Below are 19879 nucleotides of genomic sequence, written 5' to 3'. Positions count from 1 at the left end.
AGGTCCTTCACAGTTTGATTTGAGATGACTGTACAACCATTAAGATTAATTGTCAGATTCAACAGAAGATCTCTTTGTTTCTTGGGACCTAGAACAAGCATCTCTGTTTTGTCCGAGTTTAAAAGTAGAAAGTTTGCAGCCATCCACTTCCTTATGTCTGAAACACAGGCTTCTAGCGAGGGCAATTTTGGGGCTTCACCATGTTTCATTGAAATGTACAGCTGTGTCATCCGCATAGCAGTGAAAGTTAACAGTATGTTTTCGAATGACATTCCCAAGAGGTAAAATATATAGTGAAAACAATAGTGGTCCTAAAACAGAACCTTGAGGAACACTGAAATTTACAGTTGATTTGTCAGAGGTCAATCCATCCACAGAGACAAACTGATATCTTTCCGACAGATAAGATCTAAACCAGGCCAGAACTTGTCCGTGTAGACCAATTTGGGTTTCCAATCTCTCCAAAAGAATGTGGTGATCGATGGTATCAAAAGCAGCACTAAGGTCTAGGAGCACAAGGACAAGAGAAAAAGTTGAATGAAAAAAAAGTTGAGGGGAAAAAACAAAAGTATAAACGGTAATTAAAAAGTAAAAAACATTGTTGTCAGGTAGCAAAGTAAGGTTGGCAACAAAACGCACAGCAACATGTAAACAACTATTGCAAAAACTAACTATACTCAAAATACCTAGAATTAGACCACATCATAAGCTAATCACCAGGCATCTGATTAAACCCTTTTTTCAGTTGGGTACAATCATTTACAGTACATTCAGGAAGTATTCAGACCCCTTGACTTTTTCCACATTTTGTTACATTACATCCTTATTCTAAAATGGATTAAATAAAATGTTTTCCTCATCAATCTATACACACAATACCCCAAACACAGCGGAAACAGGTTTTTAGACGTTTTAGCAAATTTTTGAAACAAGTATTCAGACCCTTTGCAATGAGACTCAAAATTGAGCTCAGGTGCATCCTGTTTCCATTGATCATCCTTGAGATGTTTCTACATCTTGATTGGAGTCCACCTGTGGTAAATTCAATTTATTAGACATGATTTGGAAAGGAACACACCTGCCTATACTATATATTGATGTGTTCTGCAAATGTCCATCCAAGCAAATCCAGACTGTGATTAATACCCTTGTGCAAAGTTGTCCAGAAATAAATATTATTCTAGCCAGGCTCAAATTACCATAACTACAATAAAATATGCCCAACCTCGGATGATAAAGTTATCTTGTAAGTCCATCAGCACTCTAATCCCCCATTCTGATATTAACCCTACCATCAAATAGTACAAATAGATAATAACAAGTCACCTTTATCATAATACAGATGCATGGCTTAAAAAGTAGACTTGAGGTACATTTGATCCATGCAGGTAAAGGGACAGGACGGGTGAGAGGAAGGAGGGAGGGAAAGGGATACCTCTTGGCTTGAGTTCAGATCCGATCCAGACTGTTGATAGCTCATTTCTTGAGGATGCATAGTGGTGTTGATGTCCCATAAGGAATCCTTCACAGCCAGTTGGAGCTGTCATCATAAGGGGCCGTGAGTTAAGTGATATCTGACTCAGCACATCTGAGGGCTTGGACCAGGCTCCCTCAGAGAAAAAAAATGCATAACAAACATTAAACGAGAGTGAGAGAGAGACAGAGAGAAAGAGGAGAGGGAGAAAGATAGAGTTTAGAAGAGCGAGGCCCAAAATGAGGCTGTACTCATTACATCTACAACATTAACTTCAGTGCTGACGCATTTAATTTGTGTCCCAATGCATTTCATTAGGCTCCTAACATCTAACGGATTTTGCCAAAGCACTCAAGTAATATGATAATTATGCCACTACTGAAAACCTTTGCTTTCACAATGATCAATCCAGATTGAACAGACTCACTACGTTTATTCCCAATGCAGGCTGTGTTTTGAATAAGCAAGATGTGCAACTTGATTTTCAATTTAAAATGTTGAGATACAAAGTTTAGTAGAGATTTGAATTTTGTGTTTTGTGGAGTTACCACATCTAAAGTAAATAATTTGGAAGCAAGTCAATGTAAAGTAAGCTACTTTATGTACTTTCAACAAACAATATGTATGGTTTTGGAATTTGGACACTACTTTGACATTTGTGAATTTAAGAAACACTTAAATTATTATTAAATATGCTATTAAAGTTGCTATTCAAACAATAGTATACTGTATTGCTGTAGTGTGTAAGGTCACAAGCCAAACCAAATCAGAAGGGCAAGAGCATAAAAAATGAAAACAAATGGCATTTGAACCATTCCCGCAGTCTGTAAATTACTCTTGTTGGGCTGTGAATGTTGTGGTAGCCTACGTTATATACCACTGCTTTTGAGACACTAAGACTGACGGTGAATATGCATTGCTATGCTGTGGGAGTATGCACTACTATGTAAGAGTATACTGTGAGAGTGAATGTAATACTAGAAAGCACAATTTACTGTAAGGGTTTGGTGTACTCTGAGTGAGACAATGTGGTAGATGGTGAGTGTGTGAGGATTTTTAGCCAGGTTTGCAGTGGATGTGTGGATTTAGGTTCAGTCCTGGCTCAGATGGGTCTCATGGGGCTTTCTCTTGGGGTGGCAGGGGAACCAAAAACCACTGACATTGAACTCCTCACTCAAGAGCTCGAGGAGCCCATCCACAGGGGGATAGGGATGCTACTGCTCATGGAGCCACCATGACAGCCTGGAGACACAAACAACTCCAAGCATGAATCATCAGCAGCTCAGAGAAGCCTTAGCATTGGAGGGGTCCATCAGACAAAATATAGTATTTCAAGATCTTCATAGCTCCAATTGATTTAGTGTTTTCTTGACCATTTTCATTCCAAATGAAACAGCATAGTTCCAGTTCTCTGCTCACGCCACATACAGGGGGTCAAGGATACTACGCAGGGCATGTACTGTATAGGTTGATAGATGTTTTGTTTTTTTACATAAAATAAGGCCTGGCAAAAATGTATGTATGTAAACTTCTGACGTCAACTGTACACCTGTTCTGAAAGGCCCCAGAATCTGCAACATCACTAAGCAAGGGGCACCACCAAGCAAGCTGCACCATGAAGACCAAGGATCTCTCCAAACAGGTCAGGGACAAAGTTGTGGAGAAAAAATATTTAAAAAATGTCAGAAACTTTGAACATCCCACGGAGCACCAAGAAATCATTATAAAAAAATGGAAAGAATATGGAACCACCACAAACCTGCCAAGAGAGGGCCGCCCACATACACTCATGGACGAGGCCTAGGAGGGCATTAATCAGAGAGGCAACAAAGAGAGAAAGGATAACCCTGAAGGAGCTGCAAAGCTCCACAGCAGAGATTGGAGTATCTGTCCATAGGACCACTTTAAGCCGTACACTCCACATAGCTTGGCTTTACGGAAGAGTGGCCAGAAAAAGCCATTGCTTAACTTCTTGGTGAGTGGGGGGCAGTATTGAGTAGCTTGGATGAAAAAGGTACCCAGAGTAAACTGCCTGCTACTCAGCCATGAAAGCTAGAATATGCATATAATTGGTGTATTTGGATAGAAAACACTCTGAAGTTTCTAAAACAGTTTGAATGGTGTCTGTGAGTATAACAGAACTCATACGGCAGGTGAAAACCTGAGAAAAATCCAACCAGGAAGTGGGAAATCTGAGGTTTGTAGTTTTTCAACTCATTGCCATTCCAATATACAGTGTCTGTGGGGTAATTTTGCACTTCCTAAGGCTTCCACTAGATGTCAACATAATTTAGAACCTTGTTTGATGCTTCTACTGTGAAGGGTGGCCGAAGGAGAAGGGATTGAGCCAGGTGTCTGGCAGATTTCCACGAACTCGTTACGCGCGGTCATGTGAAAGTTAGCTTTCGTTCCATTGCTTTTCTACAGACAAAGGAATTCTCCGGTTGGAACATTATTGAAGATTTATGATAAAAACATCCTAAAGATTGATTCTATACTTCGTTTGACATGTTTCTACTACCTGTAATATAACGTTTAGGACTTTTTGTCCGACCTTTCGGCTCATTTGGATTTGTTTACCAAACGCACTAACAGAAGGAGGTATTTGGACATACATGTTATCAAACAAATCAAACATTTATTGTGGAACTGGGATTCCTGGGAGTGCATTCTGATGGGGAGAATCAAAGGTAAAGGAATATTTATAATGCTATTTCTGACTGATGTTGACTCCACAACATGGCGGATATCTCTTTGGCTGTTTTGGTTTCTGAGCGCCGTACTCAGATTATTGCATGGTATGCTTTTTGCGTTTTTTTTTAAATCTGACACAGCGGTTGCATTAAGGAGAAGTTTATCTAAAGTTCCATGTATGATAGTTGTATCTTTTATCAATGTTTATTATGAGTATTTCTGTAAATTGATGTGGCTCTGCAATATCACTGCGTGTTTTGGAACTACTGAACATAACACACCAGTGTGAAATTAGATTTTTGGATATAAATATGCACTTTATCGAACAAAGCATACATGTATTGTGTAACATGAAGTCCTATGAGTGTCATCTGATGAAGATCATCAAAGGTTAGTGATTCATTTCATCTATATTTCTGCTTTTTGTGACTCCTCTCTTTGGCTGGAAAAATGGCTGTGTTTTTCTGTGACTTGGTGGTGACCTAACATAATCGTTTGTGGTGCTTTCACTGTAAAGCCTTTTTAAAATTAGACACTGTGGCTGGATTAACGAGAATTCTATCTTTAAAATTATTTGAAATACTTGTATGCTTGAGGAATTTTAATTATGAGATTTTTGTTGTTTTGAATTTGGCGCCCTGCTCTTTCACTGGCTGTTGGCGGAGTGGGACGCTACCGTCCCGAATATCCCAGAGAGGTTAAAGAAAAAAATAAGCAATCACGTTTGGTTTTCGCCAAAAGGCATGTGGGAGACTCCCAAACATATGGATTTTTTGTATTTTATTTTACCCTTATTTAACTAGGCAAGTCAGCTAAGAACAAATTCTTATTTTCAATGACGGCCTAGAAACAGTTGGTTAACTGCCTTGTTCAGCGGCAGAATGACAGATTTTTACCTTGTCAGAAAGTGCTCTGGTCAGATGAGTCGAAAATGTAGCTTTTTGGCCATCAAGGGAAACGCTATGTCTGGCGCAAACCCAACACCTCTCATCACCCCGAGAAAACCATGTTGTTTATCATTGGCAGGGACTAGGAAACTGGTCAGAATTGAAGGAATGATGTCTGGCGCTAAATACAGGGAAATTGCTGAGGGTAACCTGCTTCAGTCTTCCAGAGATTTGAGACTGGGACGGAGGTTCACCTTCCAGCAGGGCAAGGACCCTAAGCATACTGTTAAAGCCACACTCAAGTGGTTTAAGAGGAAACATTTAAATTTCTTGGAATGGCCTAGTCAAAGCCCAGACCTCAGTCCAATTGAGAATCTGTGGTATGACTTAAATATGGCTGTACACCAGCGGAACCCATCCAGCTTGAAGGAGCTGGAGCAGTTTTGCCTTCAAGAATAGGCAAAATTCAAACATCACAGTGGCTAGATGTGCCAATACATAACCCAAGAGACTTGCAGTTGTAATTGCAGCAGAAGGTTGCTCTACAAAGTATTGACTTTGGGGAGGTGAATAGTTACGCACGCTCATATTTTCATTTTTTTTGTCTTATTTCATGTTTGTTTCACAATAAAAAATATTTTGCATCTTCAAAGTGGTAGGCATGTTGTGTAAATCAAATGATACAAACCCCCCCAAAATCAATTTTAATTCCAGGTTGTAAGGCAACAAAATAGGGAAAATTAATTATTTCCAAGCCACTGTATCAAAGGCTGATGGACATTGTCCTGCGGCCACATCAGGACCTGGGAAGACGACTTGGAGAAGGTATAGGTGTGACTGATGGACTCCCAGTGCAGCACTATTGACAGAGCCACCCACCTCATTATGTTCAACCAGGGTACGATGAGCAGACAGTGGCACTGGCTGCAGTACAGTGGACAGCGGCACTCAGTTCAACACTGTGGAAGGCTGCATTATCTTCAGCACCGGGCCAGCCGAAGTCGGCCCCACAGGTCTGCTCACCCAACACACCTGTGCAGAATTACTAATCAGCACAAATGCAAGCATTCCCGAATAAACCGACCGGCACAAAAGTGCAGCCTGGACCTCACTCAAGTGAGGCAGTTAGGAAGACAGCCACAGAGTGCCTACTCTCCCACTTACACTGTTTTTTTGCGCTCGCCTTCCACAGACTCATCAGAAGGAGAGTTACGGACTCTGCCAGTGAGGCCACACCGCCGCAAGAGTCTACAGGTGGCCGACATCTTTAACCACCCTCTTGCCTGAATGGTTGTGGACTAGAATGCCAGAGACACTAAGAGCCAAAGTAAAAGCATCTGAAACATGAACTAATTTGTTGTGTTTACTCATTGCCGCTTGTGTAGTTGGGCACAGCCCACTCCTCCTGACAGTCACCATATGGCAACTCCAGAGCAGACAGCCAAGATAGGATAGTGGACGTTTTTTTTATTTTAAGAGAAAAAAAATATTACTTTTTTTTAATGTGCCAGCTCAACCCAAACAGCAAAAGAGTGCACCGGAACATCCCTATGCCCATCAGAAATGCAGTGAGCCAGTGGAAGGTTATGTTGAATTCAGGCAGCCATTTTGGACTAGCAATGAATCAAAGGTTATTTCTAAATAATGAGGTGATGGCAGCAGTGTATGTGCAAAGTTTTAGACTAATCCAATGAGCCATTGCATTTCTGTTCAAAATTGTGTATCAAGACTGCCCAAATGTGCCTAATTGGTTTATTATACATTTTCAAGTTCATAACTGTGCACTCTCCTCAAACAATAGCATGGTATTATTTCACTGTAATAGCTACTGTAAATTGGACAGTGCAGTTAGATTAACAAGAATTTAAGCTTTCTGTCAATATCAGATATGTTTTTGTCCTGGAAAATGTTCTTGTTACTTAGCCTATGTTAGCTCAACCGTCCTGCGGGGGGAACACCGATACTGTCGAGGTTTTAACTTTAACCTGACTGATGTCTTGAGATGTTGCTTCAATATATCCACATCATTTTCCGTCCTCATGATGCCATCTATTTTGTGAAGTGCACCAGTCCCTCCTGCAGCAAAGCACCCCCACAACATGAAGCTGCCACTCCCATGCTTCACGGTTGGGATGGTGTTCTTCGGCTTGCAAGCCTTTTTCCTCCAAATATAACGATGGTCATTATGGCCAAACAGTTCTATTTTTGTTTCATCATACCAGAGGACACTTCTCCAAAAAGTACGGCTGTTGTAAACCGTCTGGCTGTTTTATGGCAGTTTGGAGCAGTGGCTTCTTCCTTGCTGAGCGGCCTTTCAGGTTATGTCGATATAGGACTCGTTTTCCTGTGGATATTGATACTTTTGTACCGGTTTCCTCCAGCATCTTCAGAAGGTCCTTTGCTGTTGTTCTGGGATTGATTTGCACTCTTCATACCAAAGTACATTCATCTCTAGGAGACAGAATGCGTCTCCTTCCTGAGCGGTATGACGGCTGTGTGGTCCCATGGTGTTTATACTTGCATACTATGTTTTATACATATGAACGTGGTAACTACAGGCATTTGGAAATTGCTACCAAGAATGAACCAGACTCGTGGAGTTTTTTTTTACGAGGTCCTGGCTTATTTCTTTTGATTTTCCCATAAAGTCAAGAAAATAGGCACTGAGTTTGAAGGTAGGCATTGAAATACATCTGCAGGTAAACACCTCCAATTGACTCAAATTATGTCAATTAGCCTATCAGAAGGTTCTAAAGCCATTACATAATTTTCTGGAATTTTCCAAACTATTTAAAGGCACAGTCAATTTAGTGTATGTAAACTTCTGACCCACTGGAATTGTGATTCAGTGAATTATAAGTGAAATAATCTGTCTGTAAATAATTGTTGGAAAAATTACTTGTGTCATGCACAAAGTAGATATCCTAACCGACTTGCCAAAACTATGGTTTGTTAACAAGAAATTTGTGAGGTGGTTGAAAAACAAGTTAATGACTCCAACCTAAGTGTATGTAAACTTCCGACTTCAACTGTATATACAGATGGCGTCAGAAGTTTACAAATTTCTGGTTAACTATCTATTGTTTTGGCAAGTCTGTTAGGACATCTACTTTGTGCATTACACAAGTAATTTCGAACATGTCACCCTCCCTAGAAGATGGGGTGACCTCAACAATTTATTGTTGAAATGAGAGGCTGACTGGATCTTTAATTTAAAGACCCTTGCTCCCTTCGGTCTCAACGTAGACTTTGATCTGAAGCCGAATAATCTTGTGCTTCTTGTGATTTTGCTATTGTAAATGTTTGTAGGCTTATGTATCCAAATTGTATCTATGATTGGAAACTATCCATTTATGTTTTTTTATACTATTTTAATATATGAGAATTAACCAATGATATCAGCCCACACCCGGCCATGATTATAGACACCTGTGTGTCTTTTGACACTATATAAATGAGTCATCCCGCAGTGTTTGTCATTATGCCCTGATGAAAACAGCTTGTCTCTCGAAACTTTGGACATACATATTTTTGCATCTGAGCTCCTAGAGTGTGCGGCTCTCCTCTATTTTTTTATGTATTCGCCGCATGTGACAAATATAATTTAATTTGATTTCATTTTTAGAGTTGATAACAATAGCACATCATCAAAAGACGTGTAACTATATGTATTCTTGTCAGGCAGGACCATACAGCACTAAAAGAGAGCAACTTTGACTTAGAAAGATGTCTCGCTGCCAAAACTTTGATATGTCCGCATATTCTATCTCTGTGCTTACAGGTCTATATTTCTAGGAGGCATTAAGATATCCTAATGTTGTTCGGTTTGAGTATGTAGGACAGACAATTGACTATTTGTATTCCTAATTTTTGACAAAATCAGAGCTTGCAATATTGGGTAACATGAGCTTATGTGGCCCACCACCCTCCAGCCTGGCATCATTCTGGATGTTTTGAGTTTATAGGTCACAATAGCTATAAATGTAACCACTTTTGCAGTAAATTTTTTTCCCACAACCATCCTTTTCATTAATGGGAGACATTATAGATTGAAAAAAAATCATGGTTGTGTTTTGTTCTACCTCAGGTGTGGGTATCTAAAAAATGTGGATGCCGTGCCACTAGCCTATTTCCTTTCAGAACGCGCTTTTCTCTGAACAGGCTTGATTCATCGCCTTGTTTTCTGTGTGATATATTGTCTTGGATTCTAGTGCTTCATTGTAGCTTTGCTGATGTACATGCACAATTATCTCTCTCTCTCTCTCCCTTTCCCCCTCCCCTCTCCATCCCTCCCTCTCATTCCCTTCATGTTAAAAGCTGAGAGGAATCGTGTTCGAGGCAGATCCTGGTTGGGGAGTTAATTAAAATGGCAAGTTGCAACCCACACAGTCAAAACAATGGATGCCCGGTTTAGAAAAGGCGCAGGGGGATATTAAACAAGCACAAAATAAAGCACTGCTTAGAAGCAGGTAATATAGACTCTCTTTAATTACTTCTGCTAGAGAAAGGTATGGTGTTTGTTGGCACACTTGACTGTAGACCAGAAGAAACACTCAGGATAGATGTTATTATTATGCACATGTGCTTAAAAAAAAATTGTACATGAGATTACGCTGATTGTGCTTTTGACCCAGCAGCCATGCCATGTCCACAGCTCGGATAAGGAATCCTATAGCCGAGGAGGGGAAGAGGATCTGCTTATATGGCCCCCGAATTATTTTGTTAGCATGGCTGCACAATGCACACTCAAGCTCCGGCAATAGGGCCATGCAGGACATGAGCTGTTGCCATGGTAACCAACTCGGCTCTAGCAGCCCAGGAAAACTGTGTCATTATCCTCCGCTATGGATGGGAGCAAAGCGAGAAAGAGAGAGGCTGCAGTCCACAGCCTGCTCATGCATCTTACAAACCCCATCACAATTTGCACAATTTTCTCTCCTCTATTCAAACCTTTCTTTTTTTGCTTTCCATTTGTTGGAGAGTACAGTTTTCACAGTAATAGGTAAACAACAAGCATAATACCAGAGCAAAATTCAGGAAAGATAGCAGGCTGAAATGGGATGTGTAGCTTTTCACATTTGCTGTCAAATTTCTGAAATTCACAAAAATAACCACCAAGTTATGTGAACACCAACCAATTGAAATATGTACTACACTTTCCTGTCATTAAGCAACTCACCACATGACACTAAGATATATAATCCATTACAGGATCTTATTGAATTCAAACACAAAATAAATTGACAACAGCTCAACATGATATTGATCCTCAACATATAAAATACAGATGTGTGTGGACAAATCTGAAGACATTTGTGGAAGTTGTTGCAATGTGTGTTTGCTTGTGTGTGTGTGTAAGAGAGTAAGTAACTACTTGCGTATACACCAGTGCAGTATGTATATGCAAACCAAAGTCCACATCGGAGGAATTACATTCTGAACTAATTACATAGGTGTGTAAATAGAGGCACCCTACTGTGATGGGCTGTGGCCACATGATTTCCCCAGGTAGAGCTGAGCCTGCCGGGTAGCACGTGTGTGTGTGTGTCTGTGTGTGATCCTCCCCCTCCCTCCAAATGAAAGCCTTTCCATTCCCTCCTGCTCTGAAGCATCTCTCCAGAGACCAGAGAGATGTGTTTGCTCATGAAGCACCACTGTACCAGTGTCCACTGGTCAGGATCAGAATTGCCTTGGAAACAGCAGATGGCACAGCTGTGTCTGATTAACACATTCAAATACCACATTCATGTAGCATTTGTTGCTTCCTTCCCTCCTCTCCTTCTTCCCTTGTTGCCTATTTTACCTACGGTGTCAATATCAGTCACACGTGTGTTTCCGCATACATGAAAGAACTCAATAGAGGGAAGGAATATGGTTGAAACATTCATTGAGATGTCAAAATGCAGCCTTTTAAGAGTGTATTTGATCTTGGCCATATTCTATTTAAATGCAGAGCCCTTCATCACACCCTCATAAAATGTGTCTGTCCCAAAGTATTTTTCCTCTTTTGACTATTGGATTAGTCATCTTTCTTTTCAGGCAGGGGTCCTAAATGTGTGATATATACTTGACACTCGTATTTGATCAGGCAGTGAACAGAGTAGCAAGTGTTTACGTTTGTACTGGTAACATACTGTAGTCTGGCTATTTTGGGTTCTTTCCACTGGTCAGGATCATAATTTCCTTAGAAAGCAGAGAGCACAGCTGTTTCTGACTAGCACATTCAAACGCCACATTCAAGTAGAATTAGTTGCTTCTTTTCCTCCTCTCCTCGTTCCCTGTTACCTCTTTTACCTACTGTGTCAATATGAGAGTCACATGTATGTTTCCACATGTATAAAAGGACTCAATAGAGGGAATGGAATATGGTTTAAACATGAATTGAGATGTCAAAATGCAGGGTTTTAAGAGTGACTTAACACAGCAAGAACATTGTTTCTTGGAACAGAATGGATTTGTTTGTCATCTAACTCACACTCTTCATAAGAGCTTAGGTAAACGGTAGCAGTTATTGGTGGTTTGCTAGCGACTGAAACAAATGACTGAACAAAAAAGAGGTGTGGTGTGGTGAAAGTGCAATCATACTAATCAGTGTGTCTCTTGTTTCCTGCCTGCAGCGCCAAACACTGCGCCGTATGGGAGTACAGGAAGAGCGGAAGTCCTGCTGGCCTGTCGGTACCTGATCCTGGCTCTCTCCTCCTTCATCAGTGTGTACTAGTGGAAGGGCAGCCATACACAATGACTGTAAAGAGCCCTTCAAGCATTTATGAATCCTTTGACAATGCTCATGTCTGGATCAAATCTAGTACAGTTTGTTGAAAGCAGTGTGGGATATAATCAGCATTACTTATGTGGGGATGATCGTTTTATTTCTGTTGAATTTCTCATCATGTAAATACTTAAAAATTGTTAGTTTTTTTTATTTTGATTGTCCACTTTGTGAATCAGTGCTCATTGTCCCCTTTCAAAGACCATGAAAGCTCCGAAATGAGTTATTTTATTATTCTCTCACCAGGAGGTAGTGATGCGGAAATTGACATTTTCATCTCAGTTTTTGTAAATGGCTCAAAAGATGCCATTGTGTGTCCCTCAATACATCAATGCATCATTTCCATACCAATGTTGTGGCCAGTATTGAAAGTATACAGGGTTAAAAAGGAAAGCATCATTTTAGATACCATTCATTACAATTTAAGGTTAGAGCATGGTAGAATGATGACATATTGTGAGATGTGCTATTATAATAATACAATAGCTGAAATGCTGCACAATAGACATTGGAAAGGGAACATTTCAGACATATTTGATCTTGGCCATATTCTATTTGAATGCAGAGCCTTTCAACACACCCCCATAACATGTTCTCTGTCCCAAATTATTTTTCCTCTTTTGACTATTGGAATAGTACTCTTTATTTTCACGCAGGGGTCCTAAATGTATGATATAACTTGACACTCATATTTGACCAGGTAGTGACCAGAGTAGCAAGCGTTTACGTTAGTACTGGTAACATACTGTAGTCTGGGGGGGTAATATAATTTACATAATTACCATTTCATCAGAAAACAGCTCACTCATTTTCAATACTGAAGGGAAGACAGTGTTCCTCTCTGAGGACAATACAGTATAAGTTTACAGTTTTTCATTTGTATTTCTATGGTTTGAGAGAGATGCGTTTACAAGTTTACAGAGGTCCTGAACATGAAGAGGAAGACCTCTGATGAAGGGATACTTAGGTATTAGTAAAGATCTTCCAATATAGTAATGTTTAAGACAACATTTGACACTGACTAATTATGTATCTAGACAAATGGAAATACATTCCATCCCGAAATTGACAAATAACATTAGCCTTCTAATTTAAGATCAAACATTTAAATAACCAAAATGGGATTGGTAAATGGAGGATAAAGAGGATTTATGCATTATGATGTGTTTCAGTTTGAGTTTTATGAATCATATCTTCCACAGGACAAGGGAATTATGTCTGCCAACTTCTTAAAACACAGATTGGTCTAATGAACAAAACGTGTACTATAAAACCGGAGACAACATAGCCATCGAGATATAAATCTGAAAGCACAAATACTGTACTTGCTGTTATTTTTGATTGTGTAGTGTTTTGTTTTTAAAATATATAGTGAAGACATTTTTGTTTGATTAATTTTCTGTTTTTATTATTTTGTTTTTACTGGAATTGATTTCAGCCTGTTTTGTGGTATATGAAAATACTGCACCATATAATCTTGTTTAAATGTAAGTATGATGCAAAATGGGTCAGAAATATATTTATTATCTTCCTTTGTGAAAACACTGTAAAAAAAACAACAACAAAAAAACGATTTAAAACGTGAATCTGGATATGTGAAATTATTTCAATGAAGCACAGTATGGCATAGTTTTTAATGTTGTCAATTAATTTAGATGCCATCACTGTTGTTGATTCTTGTCAAAACAATAGATTAAAAAAGAGTTGTTTGCAATCTAATTATCTAATTTTTGAAACTGAGGTGGTGTGAACCAATATAACAGTATTATAGAAATGAGTAAATTGTGTGTATATTTGGAGAAAATAGGATTCCTTTTGATCTTATTGGTAGAGCCGGTGTGTAGTTTAGTTTTCACACACTTGTTTGATGATGTGCAGAGAGTATGATTGTGCTGCATGTCAAAATTAACCTGTGTTTTAAGGTGGCCAGTTTACAAATAATCAATACTTTTATGGGTAAAACCAGTTTTAAGAATGTTTCAGCTCTATGACAAAAAAAGAGCATTGCATACTAAAACTCACCAGGCTACATCCATTTGTGTTTTGTTTGAATCTAACTTGAGTATTTATGTGACAATACTGTGTTGCTATTTTCAAGTCTTAGTAAGAGTGGCACATTGGTGACAGCATGGAGTGTGTTGGTTGCCTGTCTAAGCAGCTCAGAACATGGAATTATTTCTTCATGTAAAATGTACTGTGTTCATTATTTTTGATTATACAATTTGGCATTAACCAAGACCATTTATATAGTCACTATTATTTGCAATTTCCTGATGTTTCCTGATGTTAACAGACTTAAAATTACACATTTGAGTTAAAGAGCAACTGCCCCTAAAAACAAACTTCTCCTTTTAAAAACAGCCTATGCGGTATCGATTTGAGTAAATAGGATAATTTTGGTCATAAAGTCAGTCTTGTCCAAATCCTAGATTTGCGAGATGTTAGGAAAAAAATGTATGTAACGGAATGAAGGGTACCGTAAAGGTTTTCCTTGGGTTGGATTCATTTCAATCCTGCCCACAGCTGGCAGCACTCAAGTAATCATCAATTCAGAGTGCAGCTGCACACGGACCGATCTTAATGCCCATGGTCAATTTGGTTCGACTTCGATATCCCTATAGGGCATTTCAATAGCTCCGAATTTCAAAAACTTAACCTCTTGACCAACAATACATTGTAGAAATGAATATACAAATATTGAAAGCATTTAATGAGACTTAAAGGTGTCCAACATAAAAACATTGCCCCATTTACATTGTGTAATTTTTAGACAGATCCTAACTAGCCCCAAAGATAGGCTATCCAAAGTCAAACCAACTCTGCCAGAGTCCCACACCAGCCAGCTGAAGCTAATTGGTGAATGAAGTTGGCAAGCAATAGCTAGCCTAGGCAATTTGAAGTTACAAGACCTGGTTAGACTGTTTCAAGTTATCTAGAACAGGGTTTTCCAAACTCGGTCCTGGGACCCCCCTGGGTGCATATTTTGAGTGAATGTGCAAACACTTGCCACGTGTGAACACACACATTTTTTTTTCTTCACAAAAGTTGTGCCGTATTAGCGGACCGATATAGCTGTCTGTAGCACAGGTAAACAAAAAAATAATAATGAGCCTCCCCCCTCCATCTATTGAGATGTTTCATAGACAGTGTTTGATGCGGACACCACTGTGCCACAGTCCACTATACCAATCCAGTATGCATTTGGGTAAAAAGCTTGTGCTGTTTAAATTAGACTAACATATCTGGGTCATGTTCATTAGGGCACACAACAGAAAAAAAACCTCTTTAAAATGTTTTGCAATGGATAACTTAATTGAGTGTTTCTTATTGGACAGGAAGGAACTGGGTTTCTTTTTTGACAAAGAGATAAATTAACATGACTTTTCCACTCTAACTTTAAGAGGTGGATCACAACAACAGTTGTAATTTCAACAGAGGATAATCCAAATCAGAGTACATTTGAAAACCAAGGTTGTGTTTATTAGGCTTCAAGAGGAATGAACCATGTTCATTCCTCACTTTGTCAAAAATGAGGCCCTGGCACACATCTGCAGAGGTTATCCCCCTGTGAATAAGGTGACCTGTCTCTGTGCTAGCTGTTAACAGAAAATCATTCAGCTTTCACATTTCAGATAAGAGGATATTTAAGTATTCATGCAATTACGACCAGGCCAAGCTCTGACTTTTCCCTTGAGTTTTACCACTGCAGTATTGGGGACGACTTCAAAGAGTGCTCTTCAACTCACCTGATATTGTGATAATCCCTCAATTTAAATGTTCAACGCTTTGAATACAGAATAGAAGGCATTGTTTTGAATAATGAAACAACAGCTGTCAAATGAGTCCACAAGGGGAACAAGTAATGTACTGAATGTGCCTTTAAAGTATTTAAATAATACATTAAATACCATATCCTCATTTATAAAACAATTATTGCACCTCTAGATAAGGCCCTTGGAGAAGGGTAATTTACAGGGCATAAGTATTTCAACAATATCAAAAGGTTCATGATTGCTTAATCATTCCATATCTTGAATTTGCTGTATGTTATCGCTTCAATATCACCAGTCATATTAAGCTTTTCAATAATCCAAGCAATGTGCTACATGCAGGTTAAGCTCATTTGATCAGATGTGGATAATTTCCCCCATTTTGTCTGCAACTATTTGCTTGTATTGGGTTTATGTGGTAAAATGTAAAAAAATAAAAATAAATAATCAGGCTTCATACAGTGTTTCATTGCAGTATGCTGTGAAAACAGTTTATTTCTTGTAGATAGTGTAATAGTTACATTCCAAGCAAAATTCAGTAAAACAACAGTCAGTTAGTCTAAAGCATCCTCAGCAGAAATCAATCCACATCGTTATAGGAAGTCAATGAGAGCATGGGCAAACCTTATTTAAGTGTGTTTTTATTGATTACTGATTATCCCTGCATGGCTCCTGAGTGGCGCAGTGGTCTAAGGCACTGCATCCCAGTGCTAGTGGTGTCACTACAGACCCTTGTTCGATCCTGACCGTGATCAGGAGTCCCATAGGGCGGTGCACAATTGGCCCAGCATCGTCCGGGTAAGGGGTGGGTATGGCCGGTGTAGGCCATTGTAAAATAAGAATTTGCTCTTAACTGACTTGTCTAATTAAAAAATTACTCCACAATACTCAGACCTCAGGAAAGATATGATTTTTTATGTTATATCGTTGTTGTGCATCTCTGAGCGATGTTCTTTCAATTCCTGGGGTCATTTTATTGTGCATCTGAGCTATTGCCTTTCAAGCAGACAAAACTCGTCATACCAGCTGCCAATGGATAGAAAAGTATTTGACGTGTTAGTCATTTATCAGACTCTCTCTACAATTAGTGAAGTTTTCAGACCCCAAAAGTAGAATAATGTCCATTGAATCACAGTGCCAAAACCGAAGTGCGTGGCCACTCCCGATTGTTATTTCATCAACACTCACTAATTAACAGTAATTAAACAGTAATTATAACAGCATCGTTTGTAAGTCTTCTATTGTCTTGTAAAACACGTGTAACGAAGTTAAGAACATACCATAACCTCACTCCACAGCTAGCTTGAAATATCCCCGATGGCGCATCTTCTGTATAGGTAGAACAGTTTATATTTTGTCATGCGGGCGGTCACGTGTGTTGCGAGATAGAGGACGCTGGTTCAAGCCCAGTCAGAGGCAAGTTCAGGGAGGCAAAGCTTTTACGCTAACCTAGCACACTGGCGCCGGTTATACAATCATACTTAGACTAAATGACCTGGAAGAGTTATTTTAAACCTGTTTATGCTATGTCAAAATTTGAGAATTTACATTGGTGACTGTTACTCAGGCTTTGAGTATTGAAAACAGTTTATTTCTTGTCCTCGAACAACTTGCTATTGCTTGATTAGCAGTATGAGAGGATATACTGTTGTTTATCGAGATGATTAGGATGCTGTCCGGCCTCTTTCTCTCTTGCTTTTGCCTGGCTCTTCACAAAGGAATCTGTTGGCTGAGTGAATGGAGACGGCCAGAGCCGTTCTGAGAGAGGCGATTCCTCTGACCCTGCGGTTAATAAAATCCTTCCTGTGCCTTTGTCAATTTTTACTGGCCGATTTTGTCAAACGCTGGAGGTGCTGCCTGCCCGGGCCCTCTGTGTCCACTCCCTGAGCAGCATACTGAGTAAAAACCTCTGTTTTTAAAGTACTCACATTCAACTCAGTGAATACGCTTGTAGCACAGCAGGCAAGAGCTCTCCTCGCCCCTGTCAACCCAAGCCACAGACCCCTTCTACATTTTTGATAACTGATCTTCAGGCGAGTCTTCATACAGCATTGTGTGGTGGAAAATAGTAATGTAAAAAATATATATATCTGGTTTGCAGCATCTGTCTTGAACTTTTCAAATTGTCCATTTTTATTTGTGAGTGGCATGAATGTATCTCACTGTTGATAGTATCCTTTTCGACAGTACAATAGCTGCTAAAAAGTGGAACGTGTGGCTTTAAAAGGCATACTATGAAGTATTTGTCAATCTCTCCCTCAATACTTTCACTGAGCTGGAAAATAAGTTAGCAAGGCACTGATGCAGAGACTCCGATAATGCTACATTTTAAAGCAAGCTATCTAATCATAGATAGTCTCCATGTGCAGTTGATGACTGAATCGCACAGTGAGAAATGTTTTTATGTAAACTTTGAGAGCAATTGTCAGTTTCAAAAAGGACCAAGCAGGGTGTTGTATAAAAAAATATCACTATGAAACTAAATACAGTAAAATCTAATTAGTTTTTTGTTATTGTGCCTCTGATGGCACATTTTATTGTTTCATACTGAATGACTTGGCAATTCCTGAGTTCTTGCCATGATGATCTTTAAATCATTGATTTAATCATAACCAACAACCACATGATGTTGAGTGTAAGAGGGAACCATTTATGACATTTCACTGAACCATTAGATTCTATGGAATGAAGCACAGAGTAGACAACGATTTGCTTTTTCACCCAGGCAACCTTTCAAAATCAACACACTATCATTATTTATTCAGAATTCGTGACATGCACACGAAGAATACACTTTTTTGTTTGTATTACAAGATTTTCATCACCACACATTTAATGTGTATTACACAATCTTCTTCATAACGCATTTGTGTACATTATACGAATTCCAATTTGTTGTGGCTAACGTTAGCTTGACTAGCTAGGTGGCTAATGTTAGCTAGACTAGGGGTTAAGATTAGGCTTAGGAGTTAAGGTTAGAGTTAGGGGCTAGGGTTAGAGGTTAGGTAACATGCTAGCTAATTAGTTAAGGGTTAAGTTTAGGGTTAATATGGGGAATTAGGTTAAAGGTTAGGGGAAGGGTTAGCTAACTTGCTAAGTAGTTGAAAAGTAGCTGAAATTCAAAAGTTGTCGGGATGAAATTCAAACACGCAACCTTTGGGTTGCTAGACATTCGCGTTATACACTGACCAACCTCCTTCCTATTTTATCTGTCTTAAGTAACCTACCATATTTATCTGTGATTGAAAATCGTGCACTGTACTCTAAAATATAGAATTTTTTGTGTGCCTGTCACGAATTTCCAATTAGCAAGTCTATTTCCCAATAATCTCTGATACTGGGGTCTTCGAAATATGAGGTGCAGCATTTCCTTGTCTTATATATCTTTCTCTCTGTACATATGTTTATTTCATGATATCCTTTTTTTACAACAATGTTGATGATTATGTGGAGTAGATGGTTACACCATAACAAAAAATATTTGTGTAGATTAAAAAATGTGGCAATTTATTTCATCCTCAAATCATCATTTATAAAATTTTGTGATGAGAATTTTGAAATGGTTATCTTTACTCAAATGTGTATGAAGGTCCTTTAGCCACCAGGGATATAGTTGTATATTTATAGGCTCTAGATCACTGGAATGACATATATGGCTTTAAGTGGCATTGATATATATTGATATTTGTCAACAACAAAAAAAATTATGTACTTTAATTACTTTAAAGCTTACATTGTGTATAGCACGTATGCAAGTTAATTTTCATCATGTTTGATGTAATTTTTGTAGCAGTGGTTTGATACTAATAAATGGCAGTTTATGATGGAACTGTAGGATGCTCTGTATTGTCTGATTTGAGCAGTGAAGTGACTTTTGGGCCACTGTCACCAGAGACACTGACACTGTGCACGTTGTTATTTCACAGAGAAATGTATGCAACATTTGTCTACCTAGATTTTAGGTGCTCAGGTATGAAGAGTACCTCCAACAAGGCTGAATTTCATACTGATGAAGTCTACATCACACTCTGTAGATCCCCCACGATTAAAAAACTGCCATGGTTTCACAGCTATTCTGTAGGTGCATAGAGCAATAATTATTCCAAACCATTGACTCTATTCAATCAGATCCGCTTTAGCCAACATCTATATAGAAGTGGAATTGTGTTAAAGCTATCAAATTCACAAGTGGCTTCTGAGGGAGAGGAGTATATAATCATGGTACCACGTCGGTAATAACTGGGTAATAAGATGGTAATAACTACGTATTTACCAGGTAATTAGC

At 39.0% G+C, this 19879-nt stretch overlaps 1 protein-coding gene across 4 annotated transcripts in view; it reads left to right on the top strand.

The window, feature by feature from the left end:
- The window catches only part of negr1 (neuronal growth regulator 1), a 360903-nt gene extending 341475 nt beyond the window's left edge, over positions 1-19428 (top strand). For all 4 annotated transcript variants that reach the window (XM_064990536.1, XM_064990534.1, XM_064990535.1 and 1 more), the window contains one exon: positions 11673-19428. In XM_064990536.1, coding sequence (XP_064846608.1) covers positions 11673-11773 — 101 coding nt within the window. In that variant the 3' untranslated portion in view covers positions 11774-19428. The remainder of the gene's footprint in view (positions 1-11672) is intronic.
- Positions 19429-19879: the final 451 nt, after the last annotated feature.

This window comes from Oncorhynchus masou, chromosome 16 (genome assembly GCF_036934945.1).
Source record: "Oncorhynchus masou masou isolate Uvic2021 chromosome 16, UVic_Omas_1.1, whole genome shotgun sequence".
NCBI classification, from domain to species: domain Eukaryota; kingdom Metazoa; phylum Chordata; class Actinopteri; order Salmoniformes; family Salmonidae; genus Oncorhynchus; species Oncorhynchus masou.
This window is presented reverse-complemented; position numbering and strand designations above follow the sequence as displayed.